This window comes from Melospiza melodia, chromosome 3 (assembly GCF_035770615.1).
Source record: "Melospiza melodia melodia isolate bMelMel2 chromosome 3, bMelMel2.pri, whole genome shotgun sequence".
Classification (NCBI taxonomy): Eukaryota; Metazoa; Chordata; class Aves; order Passeriformes; family Passerellidae; genus Melospiza; species Melospiza melodia.
In genome coordinates, this window is record NC_086196.1 from 140492287 (window position 1) to 140509235 (window position 16949).

Below are 16949 nucleotides of genomic sequence, written 5' to 3' on the forward strand. Positions count from 1 at the left end.
CGGCCCTAGCAGCGCCCCCAGCCCCGCCGCGCTGCTGCTGCTGGTGTGGCGCGCCCGGGGCCGTGCCAGGCCGAGCAGCGCCGGGAGGCCGCGCGGGCCCGCGGAGCGTCCAGGCGGCAGCGGAGCCACAACCGGGCCCGCGCGCGTCACGTCGGGGCCGCGGCCGCGCCCGCTCCGGAAGGACAAGGGGGCTCTGGGAACATGGCGGCGGCGGCGGGAGCTCCGGCGGGAGCCGCTCCGGTGTGCGTGCTGGTGCTGGGCATGGCCGGCTCCGGAAAAACCACCTTCGTGCAGGTGAGAGGCGGCGGGGGTCGCGAGGGGTCGCGGGGAGTCGTCGGCTGCCCGTGGGGGGCTGCCCGTGCCCAGCGGGGCTGCCCGTGCCCAGCGGGGCTGACGCCTCCCCGTTCCCCCGGATCTGCGCGTGCCCCCGGGGCTGCCCGTGCCCAGCGGGGCTGGCCGTCCCCCCGGGGCTGACGCCTCCCCGTGTCTCCGCAGCGTCTGGCCGCCCACCTGCACGGGCAGCGCTGCCCTCCGTACGTGATCAACCTGGACCCTGCCGTGCACAGCCTGCCCTTCCCCGCCAACATCGGTGAGCGCTGCGGGACCGGGGATCCGCCGGGAGGGAGCGGGGCCTTCAACAGAGCCCGAGCCCGTTCGCGGAGAGTCATTCATGTGTTCCGGGAGCGAATACGTGAGAGAATACAAGCTGGGCTGCTTGTGTTCCCTTAAGAGAGCCCAAGGTCTAACAAAAGGACTTGAGAAGAGTCCTTTGAAGAAAAGACTTTGTTAAAATTATAGGTCTTTTCTCCAAACAGTGGTTAATATGGGTATTTTTAGAACCAAAGCTATTCTTCCAATGCGTTTGTACGTTTTTTCTGTCATCTGGTGTGATTGGAGGTGTTTGGGTTCTGGAGGCTTTTTTTTGTCAGTAATGAAAGGATTAGCAGATTTGATCTCTACATACAAATATGCTGTCAACAAAGAGCTTTAAAGCGCTTTAAAAGACATGAATTTTAGAGAAAACATTTTAGCAGTAGGAACAGATCTTACTTTTAGCTGTTCCAAAAAACATACTAGTCCTTAGTTTTGTGACAATCCTGTCTCCTACCCTCTGTGAAGGATGCCAGTCAGCCTTCCCAAAGATAAGCAAGACACTATGGGTGCACGAGTTGTTTTACTGCTGTCAGAGGAATGGCAGGAGTGTCTGTTCCAGTGCTGGATCTCCAGGAACACAGATGGAGCTGTGGTGGATGTACTTTGTTAGCTGATGGTGACCAGCTGGGGAGTGGAAAACTGCTTACATGTCTTTCTTTCTCCCCTAGATATCAGGGACACCGTGAAGTACAAAGAGGTCATGAAGCAGTATCCTTTTTTTTGTCTGAATAATGATATTTGAAATTTCAGGTTTTTGAAAATAATCTGCTGCATGAACACTGTGGTAAAGGGGCAGGAAGTGTTTGGGGGGGATTGCAGTAATGCAGAGTGTTGCATGAAGATCAAGAGGCTTTGACTGTGTATTTCTTGCACGTGATATTAGGGATGTGGGTTCTACAAGATTTGGCACTTAGATGATTTTCTCCTGTGCTAAAAATGATTTTACCTAACAGTAAATTTTTACAAGCAACAGGGACTCTGCCCTTTTGTTTTGTTTTATTTTGTTTTCGGGGAAGCCAGCAGCCTTTTCCCCATATTTTAACTAGTCTAATTTTATTTGTCATAAACAAATATGGAAATTCCTACTTGCCTGTAGTAGATGGAGAAAACGATTTCTCCATTTGGCCATAACCAAAGCAGTGTTGTCTCTCTGAATCTCAGAGACACAGGAGTGTTTGCTCTTGCTCACAGTGCTGCTGACTGTAGTGCAGTAACATTGTGCTAAAGTGGCTGCACTTCCAGAGGCCTGTGGAGATCCTTGGTCTCTTATGTAGTAGCCTGTGCAGATGGAGACAATACACAGTCTTTGGTTTTGACTTGCAGGTATGACTCTTAAATTTAATATTTTAGACAAGAATAAAGGGGGATAGGATTCTTGATTTTGGCTGTTGTTTGATTTGGGGTTACCAGCAGAACATCCTAAATATAAGTTTCAAATTAATATGTAAGTGCATTATTTGCTTCACTGCATCTGTTACCCAACACTGAGTTGCTGTGCCTTGTTAATAAGGGCCTGAGGAGGATGTGTGGATGTTGAGGGCAGTGATAGAGAAAACAGTGTGTTATGAGTCAGTGCTGGTTCTTGTGCAGTTAAAGCACAAATGGCAAGGAGCAGCCACGCAGCCCCTCTTCCTTCTGCTGATGGCACATGTTTGGGTAAGAGAGCATTTGTTACCCTGCTGAGTGACTTATAGACGTGTATTAATCATGTATTGGGGATGTTGTCCCTCAATCCCAAAGTATCCAGAGTGCATCTGTTGTCAGAGGTGACAGAGATGACCTCTGGGCTCTGTGTAACCATCTGCTTTCCTGAATGGAGCATCAGATATGGGCTGGGCCCAAACGGCGGCATAGTGACCTCTCTGAATCTCTTTGCCACAAGGTTTGACCAGGTACAAGGTGGTTTCTGTGTGCTGCTCCATGATGTGTGCTGGATGTAGGGGTTTTGTGTGTGTCCAGTCTCAGGGGCACTGCACTGTGTTTGGTGAGCTTTCTCATATTTCTGGGCAGTTATTCTCAAGGTTTGAACTCTGTGTTCTACAATGCTGTCAGAGCACATTAGCTTTCATATGAGAGATTTCAGGATTTCAGCTTGTTTTAAAGTAAAATGAAGAGGCCACAGGTCCAGAACACCCTTCAGTGTTTGTATAGGACTATTGTTGCAGCGTGTTTCCTATAAAATCTTTCATGTGGATGCTCTGGTTTAGGAGTAGGGCAGCTCACTTCTGGAAACCCATTAAATTTTCCTGGGGCCATTTGATAAAACAGCCCTCCTAAATCATACCACTCACTGAATCAGCTCTGGGCTGGGGGCTGGTGTCAGATACTGAGACGATCTCCTGGTGAAGAGGCACAGAACAACTGCCTTTAGTCAAGTACTAGAACACACACAAAATCAAGATTGTCTTTGACATATGCAGGATCTGAGCATTTTTCACCCCTCCTTATTAAGGCATTTTCACACTCTGAAAAGCATAAAGACTTTAACCTTTTGATATTCACCTGCAGCTGTGCAAGTTAATGTAGTTTCTGCTGTGAAATGAAGATGAAAGTTTCCTGTTGTGAAATACAAAATATACTTCTGCTTTTTCAATCAGGTGATGAAGTTTATTGAAAAAAGGCAAAATGCATCTAAGTGAGTACATTCTACTGAGTTGTGCTTTTCTGGGATCATTGTGGGAAAATAACAAAATTCTAAAAAATTATATAAATTTTATGTGGAAAAGGGCATAGAATGGATAAACTAAATTTTCTTTACATACATAAAAATAAAGCCTGCTTATCACAGTCCTGCTTTTCTTGTCTTCCATTAGACTATTGTTTTCTCTCACACACTGTTCAAATACGCAGCAATGTATTCATTTTTTAAAGATTTTGCACTACTAACTGTCTGGCAAATTGATGCCTTCAACTCATGAGATTACATGCTTCTTAGTTACAAAATTCACACAGGAGATTTTCAGGCATGCCCATAAATCTCATTACTGTTTGGGAGAAGCTTTTCTCATCTGTTATAGAATAATCATGTCAGTTGCTATTGTATGCTGGTAATAATCTAGTCAGAACAGGACCTTGTGCTTAACTAATTTTTCCTTATTGTTGTTTCGGGGTAACTTCTTACCAGGTATGTTATTATTGACACACCAGGGCAAATTGAGGTATTCACTTGGTCAGCATCAGGAACCATCATAACGGAGGCTTTGGTAAGTGCTTTTGGCATGGCTGGACAATGAAGCTGTGTGAATGACCTGGCTGTTGAGCAGTGAGTTTCTAATCAAACTGTCTCTGACTTGGTGTTCCCAGGCCTCCTCTTTCCCTTCAGTTGTTGTCTATGTGATGGACACCTCTCGCAGTACCAACCCCATCACCTTCATGTCCAACATGCTCTATGCCTGCAGGTAAGAAAGGCTGGAAATGCAGCCCATCTGCTTCAATTGCTGTCTCTCTTTAATTTCTTTGAGGGGAATCATGGAATAGTTTGGGTTCAAAGGGACCTTCAAAGGCCCTCTAGTCCATGCTCTCTTCCATGGGCAGGGACACCTTCCACTGGACCCCGTTGGTCCATCCAGCCTGGCCTTGGACACTTCCAGGGATGGGGAACCACAGCTTCCTGTGCAGTGTGCTCCAATATCTCTCTGCTGTCATCATGAAAAATTTTGTCAGTTTGTCTCTTTCAGCTTAAAATCATCATCCCTTGTCCTGTCCCTAGAAGCCTTGGTAAAGACTCACTCTCCATTTTTCTAATAAACCTCTTTGTATACTGCAAAGCTGTAATAAAGCTTCCCTGAAGCCTTTCCCAGGCTGAACAATCCCAACTCTCTGGCCTGCCTGTATAGGAGATTGCTCTGATGGTTTCCGTGGCCTCCTGTGGGTCCACTTACCTTACTCACCCTGCTGCCCATGCTGCTCCTGGTGCAGGCCAGGGTGTCTCAGATCCACTCCATCTATTGCCTTGGTTATTCTCTTTGTGATTTTCTCATTGAAAAAGCAGAATAAATTAGGTGCCAATGGACATATGGAGGTCATTGGCTCAAAACTCCCGCTGAAGGCATTAAATAATCTGTGAGACCTCGGTGTGGTGAATGCTGGTTACAAAAGTTTAACATTGCCTGTTGCTTATAAACACATTTATCTAAGATGTACCGAGATAGTCTATCTTAAGTTTCTTCTTGTAAACACATATTTTCTTATTCTGTTTTTTAATGTTGTTGATACTTCAAGAGATTTTTCAAGATTTGTTTTGAGTTCAGCATAGCAACGAGATCTTGGTTTATTGTATTCTTTCTCATACATTAACATATCTCTTTTCTTTCATGTTAAATCAGGGACTAAATACCTATAGAATGATCAGCATAACTAGAGCTGTCATAATTCATGGTAAATGTTGGTAAAAGGTTTTTAAAAACCCTTGCAATCTTTGTATCAAGATTAGGAGCTGTGTCACTATAATAGTGTGCAAAATATGTCTTGCTGCATGCTGCATTTTCTGACGTTAGTTTGAGCAAAAGATGAACACGTATACAGTATAATAAGTGTGTGAGCTCTTGTGTTGAGGTAGTTTTTCTTTTTAGATGTCCTGTGTTATTTGAATACATTGCTCAGTTCACGATCTCTCAGAACCTGAGGTCTGAGTCAAATGCAAAATGCAAATGTAATTAAAAACTGGGATCTGAGAGACATAGAAAATGGTAACCAAAATCAACTGTGTGTGTCAGAGGTTTTCTGCCTCACAGATGTGTGCTTACATCTTGGGGAAGCATATTTGTTCAAAGATGGTAAGCAAAGATGGTGAAAATTACATTCTGATTGCTGCAGAGGAAAATAATTTTCTTTTGATGTCAAACGTATTCAGTCTTGCATAAGTCTTGTCTGCCTTATGCTTAACATGCTTTCTATTCTAGTGGGTTTTAAATTGATGTTAAACTTTCATTTTGTGTCTCCCTGCCCAGTATCTTGTACAAGACAAAGCTACCTTTCATCGTGGTTATGAACAAAGTAAGTCAAAGCTCTGATTTCCATTTCCTAGCAGGACATTGTTCTGCTCAGCTTCTTTGGTGTGGTGTCTTTGTTTTACCACAATAATGGGTTTTTCTAGAAAAGAGAGACTGGGAGGGGGCTGCAGGCTGACAACCAAATCTAAGAGAGGCACAAGTATAACCAGGGATGGGCAGTTGCACCCAAAACAGAGCACCATCACTTTGAAGCACGTTTGGGACCTCAAGCCTGGGCTATAGGGACACTTAACCCTGTAAGGTAAGAGGGAGGAGATGAGGGAGTCTGCTCTTACACACCCTCTTTGCACATGGAATTTGGCTTTGTTACTGTTAGCAGCAGGCTTGTGACCCACATGGGAGTGGTGTAACCCCTGCGTGGTTTGAGGAAGGAGTCCCACATACTGCACCAGGCAAAACTCAGCAGAAGGCGTTTGTTTGATCCAGTGTTTGCTGGGAGGCAGAAGCCAGTCTAGAGATACACATCCACTGCCATGTAGGGCACTCTTAAAGGAGTGCTTCTGAGTTTAACGGCTCAAAACATAATCAAACACAATCATTTCAGATATTGAAAGGATCCCGGTAGGTTGTTGGTGTGGGTGCTGCTGCCCACGGACATCATTGGTATTTGTGTTTGTATCCCCAGCACGGCAGGCTCTCTGCACACACACAGGCAGACAGACAGACAGACAGACAGACAGACAGACACACACACACACACACAGAGCTCCCACAGCCATGCCTTTCCTGTGCCATTTTAGTGTCTGTTGTGCCCCAGCTCCACCTGTGTGCCCAGTGCTGCTGCCCACAGACATCATTGATACTTGTGTTTGTATCCCCAGCACGGCAGGCTCTCTGCACACACACACACACACACACACACATACACACAGCTCCCACAGCCGTGCCTTTCCTGTGCCATTTTAGTGTCTGCTGTGCCCCAGCTCCACCTTCTGCCCAGTGACCCAAACCCTCTTTTGGTACCTGCTTACTTACTGAGCAAGGTTTTGTATCTGTTTTCTCTCTAACTTTAGACAGTAATTTTAGATAAGCTTCTAAGATTTTGGGGTTTTTTTCCCATAGAAAAAGGCACAAGGTAGGAAAATCATTCTCTCTTAAGAAAATACATGTTTTGAAAGACTGAAAGTGGGGCTTGATCATTAGGAAAGGTAGGCCTGAGGCATAGGATTCATAACTTCAAACCTCATTTTAATTTAATGTTTGCCTTTGCTAAAGAGTAAAGGCAACAGCATTTTAAGGATTTTTAACAAAATGTAATTAAGTTTAGTTTTTTTTTAATTGACTCTTGATTAGAATGGAAGAATCTTGGGCAACTTATAGATGTGCAGATTTTAGAATTTTAAGATGTGCAAAGGGAAAAAAGCCCAATTTGTAGAGGTGATTTTATTTTATTTATAGAATTTGAAGTACTCAGGCTTTGGCCCTTGGGGGATTCAGTTCTGTCTTGAATCTTGTGAGTAATGCTAGGCAATACTTCATCTTTCTCCTTCCTATTGGTGCAGGGAAATGAAGCATACCAGAGTTTTAGGCACCTCAGATTGTGCTGAGGGTGGATATGCCTGAGGCGAGGTGTTGATGAAACTTTGGAATAGACTGCTTGCACATGAGTCCATGTAGAATTGTGGGGCCATCTCACCTGTTTGTGTCTATTGTTGTGCACCGAGTTTGGGTTGTAAGCTCCTTGGGTAGGAGCACAGCTGGCACTTACAGAGCCCCCATCACTGGGCTGCTGCCCACCTGCTCCCCCAGCTCCCAGGCAATCAGGAAAGCTTGGGATTTCAGTGGGGCTGCTCCTGCCTGGCCTCAGTCATACAGTCTGCCATTTACACTGTAAGCTTTATTGTAGAATGTGCAGTGTTTGAATGCTCCTTTGCAGTAAGTCATAGGCGGCTTTAGATCTGTGGTTGCCTTAGATCTGTGGTTGAAGTCATTGCCTTCTTAAACCTGAGCAGTTGTTTGTCTTCTCTCCAGATATTCATTTGATAAAAACAGAACTTGCGAAACTCCAGACCAGGGCTGAGTATTTTGAAAATACTAACATTTTGAAAATAAGCTTAACATGGACTTTTTTAATATTTGTCCACTTAACAGCCTATGGCTGAGATTATTACTGGTGAACATTTTCCCTTCTCCTTCCAGACTGACATAATCGACCACAGTTTCGCAGTGGAATGGATGCAGGACTTTGAGACTTTTCAGGATGCCCTGAACCAAGAGACCTCCTATGTCAGTAACCTGACTCGTTCCATGAGTTTAGTATTGGATGAATTTTACAGCTCCCTGAAGGTAAGAATCTTGGTTTTGTTTATTACCTCTCATCAAAGCCTGGAGATGAGAAAGCTCAAGAATAGTGTTTTTGATGTAGGGTGGGAGTAGAGTGTGAGGAAGTCAAAAGGCAGACTGTTCGCTGCTGCTCAGGGAAAGGAAAAGAGGCAATAGACACAAAGTGAAATACAGGAAACTGTGTTTGAGCAGAGGAGGAGAAAATGACTTCATTTTTACTGATTGAGCACTGGAACAGACAGTGCAGAGAAATTGTGAAGTCTCCAACCTTGGAGACAGACCAAGTTATGAGGCAACCTGTTCTAGTTAATTCTGCTTTTTGGGCAGAGAAGTTGGACTAGATTATCTCCAGAGGTGTCACCCAATCCTGCCCATTCTGTGCTTCTGTAAAGGGTCTTTGCACTGCTCTTTTGAGCTGTAGTCTGTTGATGAGCTGTGTTAGGATTTCCTGATTTGAACACAGTTACTGCAGTAACTTGTCACGCTGAGTGGCAGCCCTGAATAATTCAATATTGTGATTAATCATGAGAAGAAAGCCAAGATAGGCTGGTGAGAGGCAGCATTCTTTGTTGCAGCATTTCCTGTCTGAGGTAATTTTCCTTGTTTAGAAAGTGTCTCGTGCAGTTGTGTGATTTAGTACACAGGAAGAATGGAAAGAATCTCAAACCCAAACACCCTCTCCCCCCTGCGCCCCCATACTTGCTTGGCCAAAAAGAAGTTGGGGTTTTTTTCTCACTTAACCAGGTTTTGAGAAGACAAAGGAATCCAGTTCCTCAGGAAACCCTGTGCATTGTAGGCTGTTACTGTTCCCATAGTCTGTGCAAAAGGTTTCAGCTAATTGTGTTTGTCATTAGCTTTTACTAAAGAAAAAGCAACCTTTCTTGGCTTTATGGGTGTTTAAAGAAAGACAATGAAAATAAGTGATTCTATTCACAAAGATAACAATAACAATAATAACAACAACAATAATAATAATGTAGCCAGATGTAATGTACATGTTCTATGTGGAACAAAATACAGAGAGGATTGTAGTGGTGCCATATACAGAATTAAAGTGTTCCTTATTTGTTAATTAGGTCCTGTTTCTCTGCATGACTGGAGAGCAGGTCATGTGATGATTGTAGCATAGACTGCAGCTTGTACTTCAGTGCAGGGGAAGTAGAAATATTAACATATGTCAGCAAATAGTAATACTTAAACTCCTTTGGAGAGCTGTCTCACGTTTGCTGTATTAATGACCAAGTGCAAGGCTGTATTGCAAAAAGTCTTCCATTTGTTAGGGAGTAGTTGAGACTGTCTTGCTTTCAAAAAAGAGGAAGAATTTTTGTTAGAAGATGATTGATTCTGGCTAGTAATAGTGCTAATGAAATGTGGTTTTAGATAATTGATTTACCACAGACAGAACAAATGGCCAGATGTGTAATGATAGACAAGCCCAAGTTGGGAAGGAGTTGTGCATGTTCAATGTATTGCTGCAGTAACTGATTGAATTCTCCACCCCACACTCTGGGGTTGGACTGCGTGGCCAAGTGTGATGTGGCTAAATACAAAGTATTATATGGGTCAGTTTAGATTTTGCTACTTCTAGTACACTGATACACACTAACTACTTATAACCCTAGGTGCAGATTGGATTATTAACAGTCAACAAGTAAGTGACAGAAAGACCTGACTTTCTCTTGAAATGCCCAACTTGTCAAAAAAAATCAAACCCCCTTCCCCAAAGAAACACCCCCAAAAAATACTGCAACAACTCACCAAACAGAAAACCAGCACCACCCAAAAGACAGAGGCAACAAACATGAGCAGCAAGCGGGCAAGGAGTTTGAAAGCAGGATGGAGAGAAGCAGAAGTGGTACTGCACATTCTTGTGCCACTCTCATGATTAAATGGCTATTGTTGGGTTTAGACTGATAATAATTTGTTAGTTTTTGTGGTTTTTTGTTAGAGAGTGGTTCAGTTTCTCTAGTTGTATGTGGTTTCTCTTGCAGGTGGTCGGTGTTTCTGCAGTGCTTGGCACAGGACTGGAGGAGTTTTTTACCCAGCTTTCTAAAGCTGTGGATGAATACGAGCGGTAAGGCCATAGTCAGCCCATGAGCACTTCCTGAAGGGTCTGATCTGCAGCTCCTTTGGTTTGAGGAGAACACTTCAGGGAACATTTCCTCAAGGTTCTGATCTGCAGCTTCTTTCGTTTGAAGGACTCTGCACCTTCCTTAGCCGAGGTAGTTTAGGGTTTCTGATAAATTTCAAGCATCAGCATAGAAAGTGGCAGTGTAAAGGAAATATTCAGAGATGAATTTTTGTGTTTGCTGTTCTGTGAAAGAGCAAAAGCTATCTGTGCCATTAAATATGTGAAGGAATATTTTTTCTCTAATTCTGTACAGTGATCAAGGTTTGAACTCTTGCTGTTTCAGTGAAGTATGTTCACTTATTTTGCATCCATTGGTTTCAGAATCCAAATCTGGGTAAAAAATACTGTTAGTCCTTCTGAAATGTCTCTCAAACATGAAAGCCTCGAGAAAACTTTTTTTTGGGGTAGAAGGAAGCCTCTGAGATGATCCTTATTTAATATAAATCATGTGTTGATTCAGACTGAATGCACTGTGTCTTTTCAGAGAGTATCGTCCAGAATATGAGCGCCTGAGAAAAACACTGGTAAGTGGTTTTGGCTGTTGTGTGCCTGGACAGAGTGTCTTGAGGTCACTTTAATGCACACAAGTGCCTTTATGCTGAGTGGGTCTAACATTTCATTTAGTAGTCATACTCAGTGTGGGAAAAGCCCCTGTCCTGAAGAAGTCTGCTCTCTGCTTTTTTCCCCTAGATGTGGTGGAGCACATCTTTACAAGAATAAAGGTGTTTTATAAAGCACATATTGTTTGCTGCTTTAGTGCTTGTATTTAAGCTAATTGTGAGAAAATGATTGGGAAATAGTTTTGTATCTTCCATTGAGAAGGACAGAGAGTTCTTGAAAATAAATTCTTCAAGTGATTTGTTGAGGCTTCCTTGTATCTTCCTGTGCCAGTGAAGTGTACTGGTTTGACTTAAACAGTAACAGAGACTGATCTGCAGTGCCAGAATCAGTAGCTCTGCTCATTTGAGTCCTGGCTGTCCAAAGGACAGTTCTCTGCTGGCACAGCTGCGCTGAGTTTGGCTTCCTGATGTTTCTGAAAATGTTCTACAAGTCTGCCATACTGGAGGGCGCTGTCTGTGTTTGTCAAAAGTTCTGTGTAACCTTAGTTGTGATGTGAGATCTGCTCAGTGACTTGCACTCTGGCTGGGGGGCAGATGCTGGGTTTGGGGGAGGTTATTTTCCTACTGATATTTAAAATGTTCTCAGAATCCACATGTAACACTTGATCTACAGGAGGAAGCTCAGGAGAAACAGAAGAAAGAGCAGCTGGAGCACTTGTGGAAGGACATGGGCAGTGTGTGCATGCAGAGCAGCACCCTGGCAGGTACCTCACCAGGAAGATCCAGTTCACTGCAGGAGTTTTCTGAAGAGTTTAGGTATTCCTGTCAGTCACAGGCGTGCAGGAAACCCTGCTGTGCAGCTAAAGCAACAGACAGTAAAAATAATGAGGGGCTTTAGAAGAGATGAAACAGATTAGAATATGGGAGAGCTGAGCTGTACCTGCTGATGGAGTCTGTCCTGTGTCTTTGGGATCCATGACCCAGAGTAGGTGTTAATTGCTGTGTTTATGTGCAGATAAAAGTTGTCACTGTTAACAATACCTTACCTTTAGCAAGCTGGTTTGTGTACAACCATTTCTTTTCCCTTCAAGGATCTGGTGATGCTTCTGCAATGGGTCCCTCTGAGCTAATCCTCACACGAGGAACTCTCGATGAAGAGGAAGAAGAGAGGGACAGTGATACCGACGACATTGACCATGAAGGTAAGGGAATGAGGCCTGAAACTGCCCATTCTGTTAGGAAATGCCCTCTGCATTTCATTACCTGGGTGGACTGTAAAGAGAGCCTAGAAAACAAGCAAGCACTCAGTCACCTAAATACACATGTCAGAATCCATAGCAGAAACCCAGCTGCAGTGTTTGGTCAGTGCTATCACTCTCCAGCCTCTGGGAGAGTTCAATTGTAAGTTTTCTGTGTAAGTAATTAATAGGTGTATGTCCCACATAAACCAGAGAGCTCCTTCGGATTGAGACATGCAGTGACCTCTGAACCTGACTCATGCCCAGCTGTTCTATCATCTCCTTCACCTTACAGTTTCTGCCCTGGCTGTGGCTTTTGCTGTGACTATGGTCTTGGAGCAATCTTCTAAGTTCTTAGAGGGTGATTTTTCTCTTCTATTCCCTCTTCTAAGCTCACAGACTTAATCTTCATTCTTTTCCTCTTCCGTTGGTGTTTCGGATCACTTCTTTCCTTTGCCCTGTAGTGTAGTTGAAGATCCAACGGATGTTTTGTGTTAATTATGACTATCCTGACTCCCTTTTGTCAGTAACAGAGGTAGAATAGTGCTAAACTGTCATTTCTTCCCCCAGTGACTGAGGAGAGTCATGAAGAACCAGCCTTCAGAAACTTCATGCAAGACATGCGGATGAAATGCCAGAGAAAAAGCAACCTGAATGAATGAGACCTTCACAGACAGAAGGTTTGGGAGGAACAGCATAAAGAAACTTGCACGGAGCCATGAGTGAAGGCTTTTATTTGTGAACTTGTTTCCTCTGATAGATTTTTATTTCTCTTTCTGCAGTAACTGTTGGTCATGTGAGTTAAAGATCTCGGAGCCAACTGACTGCACAGTTTGCCATCTGCACTGTGGCTTCCTGAAGCTGAGGGAATCGGATAGCAGTTTCTTTTCCTCCAGATTCTTCAGATCTGTCTGTTGAGAGCTTAGATTGTGAGCTCTGGCAGGCAGCATTAGTATCTGCAGCACTAATTGGTCCCTAGAACGTGTTCCATTCACGTGTGCAGCCAGGTGTCTGCTGCAGCCAGGGCACAAGTGATGCTGTACTGAACTTTATCAATCTGCTCACTGTTTGATGGTTTGGTTTCTGTTAAGTATATTTTATGTACTAACAAATGTGTGATAATAACAGAAGGGAATTTCATTTTAAGCACTGTTCTAAGGTGAGATTTTTTCCCTGTCCTTGCAACCCATCTGTATGGATGTGCAGCAAATGCTTCTTCATTACATTGTACAGATGTGGTACAGATTCCTCCCAGGAAAATCCTGAGCAAAGAAAGTTCCCAGGAAAGTAATAAAAAGTCTCTGGCTTGATTTGGCTGAGAACAGAAGTGCACATAGTTATGTACTGGCTGCATCTGTCCCTAGGTTACTTAAAGCAGAGGCATTTCCATAGATGGGTGCTGACCTGGAATACACACAAGTGCTTAGAGACTGGCTAATACTTACTTTTCATGGTAGGCACTTGCAGTTTAGAAGTCTGGACCCTGAATCTCTGGGGTTTTCTCCTCCACACAAAGGGGTGGCCTCACTGGGTAGGTCTCTGAGTGCAAGTCTGGCACAGGTTGGCTAGCACCAATCCCAAATGGCTAGTGTGGAATAACCACTCTGCTTTAATTTATAAATCACTGCTTCTCTTAGTGGATAAACCCTTCAACTTTACTTCAATTTCACCAAGTTCTGAACTGTGGCCACTGTGTCCCTGGTGGAATTCTGTGTATGGTCCTATGGGAATGTTCCCAAGGAGCAATTCTGTGTATGGTCCTATGGAATGTTCCCAAGGAACAATTCTGTATATGGTCCTATGGAATGTTCACAAGGAACCACTCTGCCCTAACCTGTGACTGTAGCCCAGGGGTGACCTCGTCCCAACACCTCCAGCTGTGTCAGTGAGTCCTGACTGTGCCCATGCTGACCCATCACAGGTTCCTCTGCCTGCTGCCCTGGGGAGCATCCCTAAAGTGCCACCAAGAGAGGAGCTCCTGTGGGCACAGTGTCCTGGGATTCAGGGGAAAAGAAGGGCTTTTCGGTCTTCAGCACCTCACACTCCATCAGCACTGCTAGCAAACAGTCCAGCCCCTGGAGGACACAGACAGTCACATTTTACAGGTCCTGTCTCACTTCAGCTTCCCAAGGGACACTCTGAGAGGGAGAGGGAAGGAAACAGGTCTGGTCGGACAGCCTGCTCCCAGAAAATCATCCTAACCCTTAAGCACTAAATAGAGATGTAAGAACTTCCCAAAACATGGATTTCCCTGCAGACTGAGGGCTTAGAGTGGCACTAAGTTGAAGCAGAGGCTGGACCTGTCATGAACAGACCATATAAATATAAGAGGTAAGAGCCACTCAGACAATTCCATAAAACATTCCAAAATCCATCTCCTGGGATATGATAATCTTTGGGTTTTTTTTAGTATTGTCAATTTTAAATTTTCTTCCCAGGTTTTTGTCTTTCCCTTGGATCCTTTTAACTCTTGTTTCAGTTTGTCATTTTGGTATCGTAGAGACAATTTTACAATACTAATTCAATTTATTTCCTTTATTTCATTTCTCAAATTACCATTTTATCATCTGTTCCCTCCATTGCCGTGCAAACTTTAAACATAGTGCCAGTGCATTACAAATAATACTTTCTCCCTTTTATCTTTCAGCAGTCCCCATTTTTCATCTATTTTGTCCTACATTTTCTCCCACTTGTACCAGTTATCTACTGGCCAAAGCTCATCAGTTTCAATATGAAAACTGTGCCTTTGCAGGTAATCTGCCAAGCCTTTTGTCTGTTTCTCTAAATTGTGTGCCATCCTGTCTTCAACTATGCCAAAAATGTCATGGAACAAGTGGGAGCTTCAGGCAAGCTCTGCCTTAGCCTCAGATTTTTAGCAACCTCTTAAATTCAAGAAAGCGCTCTGGCCCGCAAGTTCTAAGGATTGCAAATCAAGGCAATTCATAAAATCAGTTATTTATTGAACAGACAGGAGATAACAGACAAAAGGTCTTTACTACACAGTATAAACAAGAAAAGTGCATATTACTTTTATGTAATCTACATATTTTAAAGCTAGCAAAAGAAAGATTATTGATTAGGGGTCAAGTGGAATTTGGCACCAAATGCCATTGTTGTACCCAGAGTCCTTTCACTCACTGTCCAGAGGAGTAACTGCAATGCAGGCTCGCTTCTCTGGAGAGAAACTCCACACATTTACAGGGGATTTACAGCAGGAACATTTCTGCTTTGGGAAAGTTTGGTGTGACTTTTGTAGCTTTTACATTAAAGTGAGGTGCCTGTCAGTGAGAAATCCAGCTTATCTTTCCAGGTCTCACTCTCACAGTAAGATGTTCATTGTCAGCCTGGAGCATTCATCCCGTGGCACCAAACCAAGGTGCTATGAGACAGCTTGTCCTGTTTGAGTCATTTCACCATTTTACAAGCAGCTGATGAGCTCTCCCGGGGGTGAGATGTGCTCCATCTCCTGGGAATGAGATGTGCTCCATCTCCCAGGGGTGAGATGTGCTCCATCCCTCCTGCAGGTGAGATGTGCTCCATCTCCCAGGGGTGAGATGTGCTCCTTCTCCTGTGGGTGAGATGTGCTCCATCTCCCAGGGATGAGATGTGCTCCATCCCTCCTGCAGGTGAGATGTGCTCCAGCTCTCCCGGGGGTGGGATGCCCTGATCCAGGTGCCTCTGTGGATGATGCAGAACTCCTCCCTTCCCAAGCAATCCGTTCCGTACCGGGTCAGGATCAGGTGTGGCAGTGGCCAAAGCTGGCAGTGCGAGGGGGTGTCGGGCTCTGCCCCCTTCCCAGCCCTGCTCACGCCTCCAGGGGAATGTGGCAGCGCCTGCAGAGCTGGATGCTGCTCCAGGCAGGATGGCAGCTCCTCCCGCCCTCTCACTCAGCACCATCAGGATTTTTAATGCCCCTGCTTTGACCTTTCGTTTCCTTACTGACCACATGAGAAAACCCAGCAAATCCTAAGAAATTCCTGCGTGACAGAAGGTCAGATTTAGGGTGGTGTTACAAACTTTCTGTTTGGACACCTGTCCACAGGTTCCTACATGCCTTGTGCCACCACCACCACCAGTCCTCAGTGATCTCCAGTGACCTGGAACAGCTGCCCCAGTGCCAGTCTGTGTCTGCAGCAGCCCCAGCCAGGCTGAGCAGGGCCATTGGGCTGCACAGGTAAGGACCCTCCCCTGGCTGCTTGCACCTGAGTGAGACCCAGCTACTAACTGAACTCTGGATATAGCCTCAAAATGTGATAGAATCAGACCTTCAGAATGCCTCCAAGGGACAACAGCTCCAGTGGCAGCTCTGTAAGGGACACATCCTTGTCCCAGCCCTGGTTCACTGACACACACACAATAAATCAACAGTAACAAGGAATTCTTGCTTGCAGAATTCCCAGCCCTAACCCTTGCCTTTCCTGCCTGCAGCTGAGGGAAATTTGACAAAATATGAACAAATAACCTTTGCTGAGGGCAGTCACCATACCAATCCTTTAGCCTTTGCAAGATTTTATAGTGATTGGGCCCAAATTCAATTCCCAAATTAAACCTTCTAACAAGTTAGAAAGATACTGGACAGTAAATCCCACAGGTTTAAACGTCTGTGCAGGGCTTGCAGCACAACCAACATTAAACTGTTCTAGCTGCCAGGAACCTAAACTGTGCTTCCCAAGGTTTCAGACCCTGGGACTATCAGTTGCCACCTTTGCCCTTCGTTTGTCTTTTTCCCCTTGAGAAGTTGGAGAGCTGCTCCCAGTTTTCTTTTTAGAAGCAGCTCTGAAATATGAACAAAATAAAACATTTCTGACTCTGGTGAATAGCCTGAAGAAGAATGATTGAGAATGGAAAGGATTATAAGCAAATAGCTATTGTGGGTGGGGCTGAAACTATGAGTGTGAAGATTGGTATAAATATCTCAGATTAATTATGCTACAAATTCAGATAATTTTGCAGATAATGGAAAATTACCAAGAGGCAAGAAAAATTCAATGACCCTAAGTAAATTACATTTCTGTATCTGAAATGTAAAAAAAAAAAAAATTGATAAAATATATGAAAAATGTAAAATATT

The 16949-nt window shown here is 44.2% G+C and overlaps 1 protein-coding gene across 10 annotated transcripts in view; it reads left to right on the plus strand.

The window, feature by feature from the left end:
• The first annotated feature begins 179 nt into the window (after positions 1–179).
• Positions 180–16949, plus strand: part of GPN1 (GPN-loop GTPase 1) — a 30998-nt gene continuing 14228 nt past the window's right edge. For 3 of the 10 annotated variants that reach the window (XM_063153328.1, XM_063153330.1, XM_063153326.1), the window contains exons 1-14: positions 180–294; positions 496–589; positions 1323–1362; positions 2480–2546; positions 3252–3289; positions 3779–3857; positions 3958–4052; positions 5604–5649; positions 7806–7952; positions 9941–10023; positions 10565–10604; positions 11314–11404; positions 11732–11842; positions 12449–16052. In XM_063153328.1, coding sequence (XP_063009398.1) covers positions 202–294; positions 496–589; positions 1323–1362; positions 2480–2546; positions 3252–3289; positions 3779–3857; positions 3958–4052; positions 5604–5649; positions 7806–7952; positions 9941–10023; positions 10565–10604; positions 11314–11404; positions 11732–11842; positions 12449–12540 — 1116 coding nt within the window. In that variant the 5' untranslated portion in view covers positions 180–201 and the 3' untranslated portion in view covers positions 12541–16052. The remainder of the gene's footprint in view (positions 295–495; positions 590–1322; positions 1363–2479; positions 2547–3251; positions 3290–3778; positions 3858–3957; positions 4053–5603; positions 5650–7805; positions 7953–9940; positions 10024–10564; positions 10605–11313; positions 11405–11731; positions 11843–12448; positions 16053–16949) is intronic. The other 7 variants (XM_063153331.1, XM_063153334.1, XM_063153329.1 and 4 more) reach the window with 7 other exon arrangements.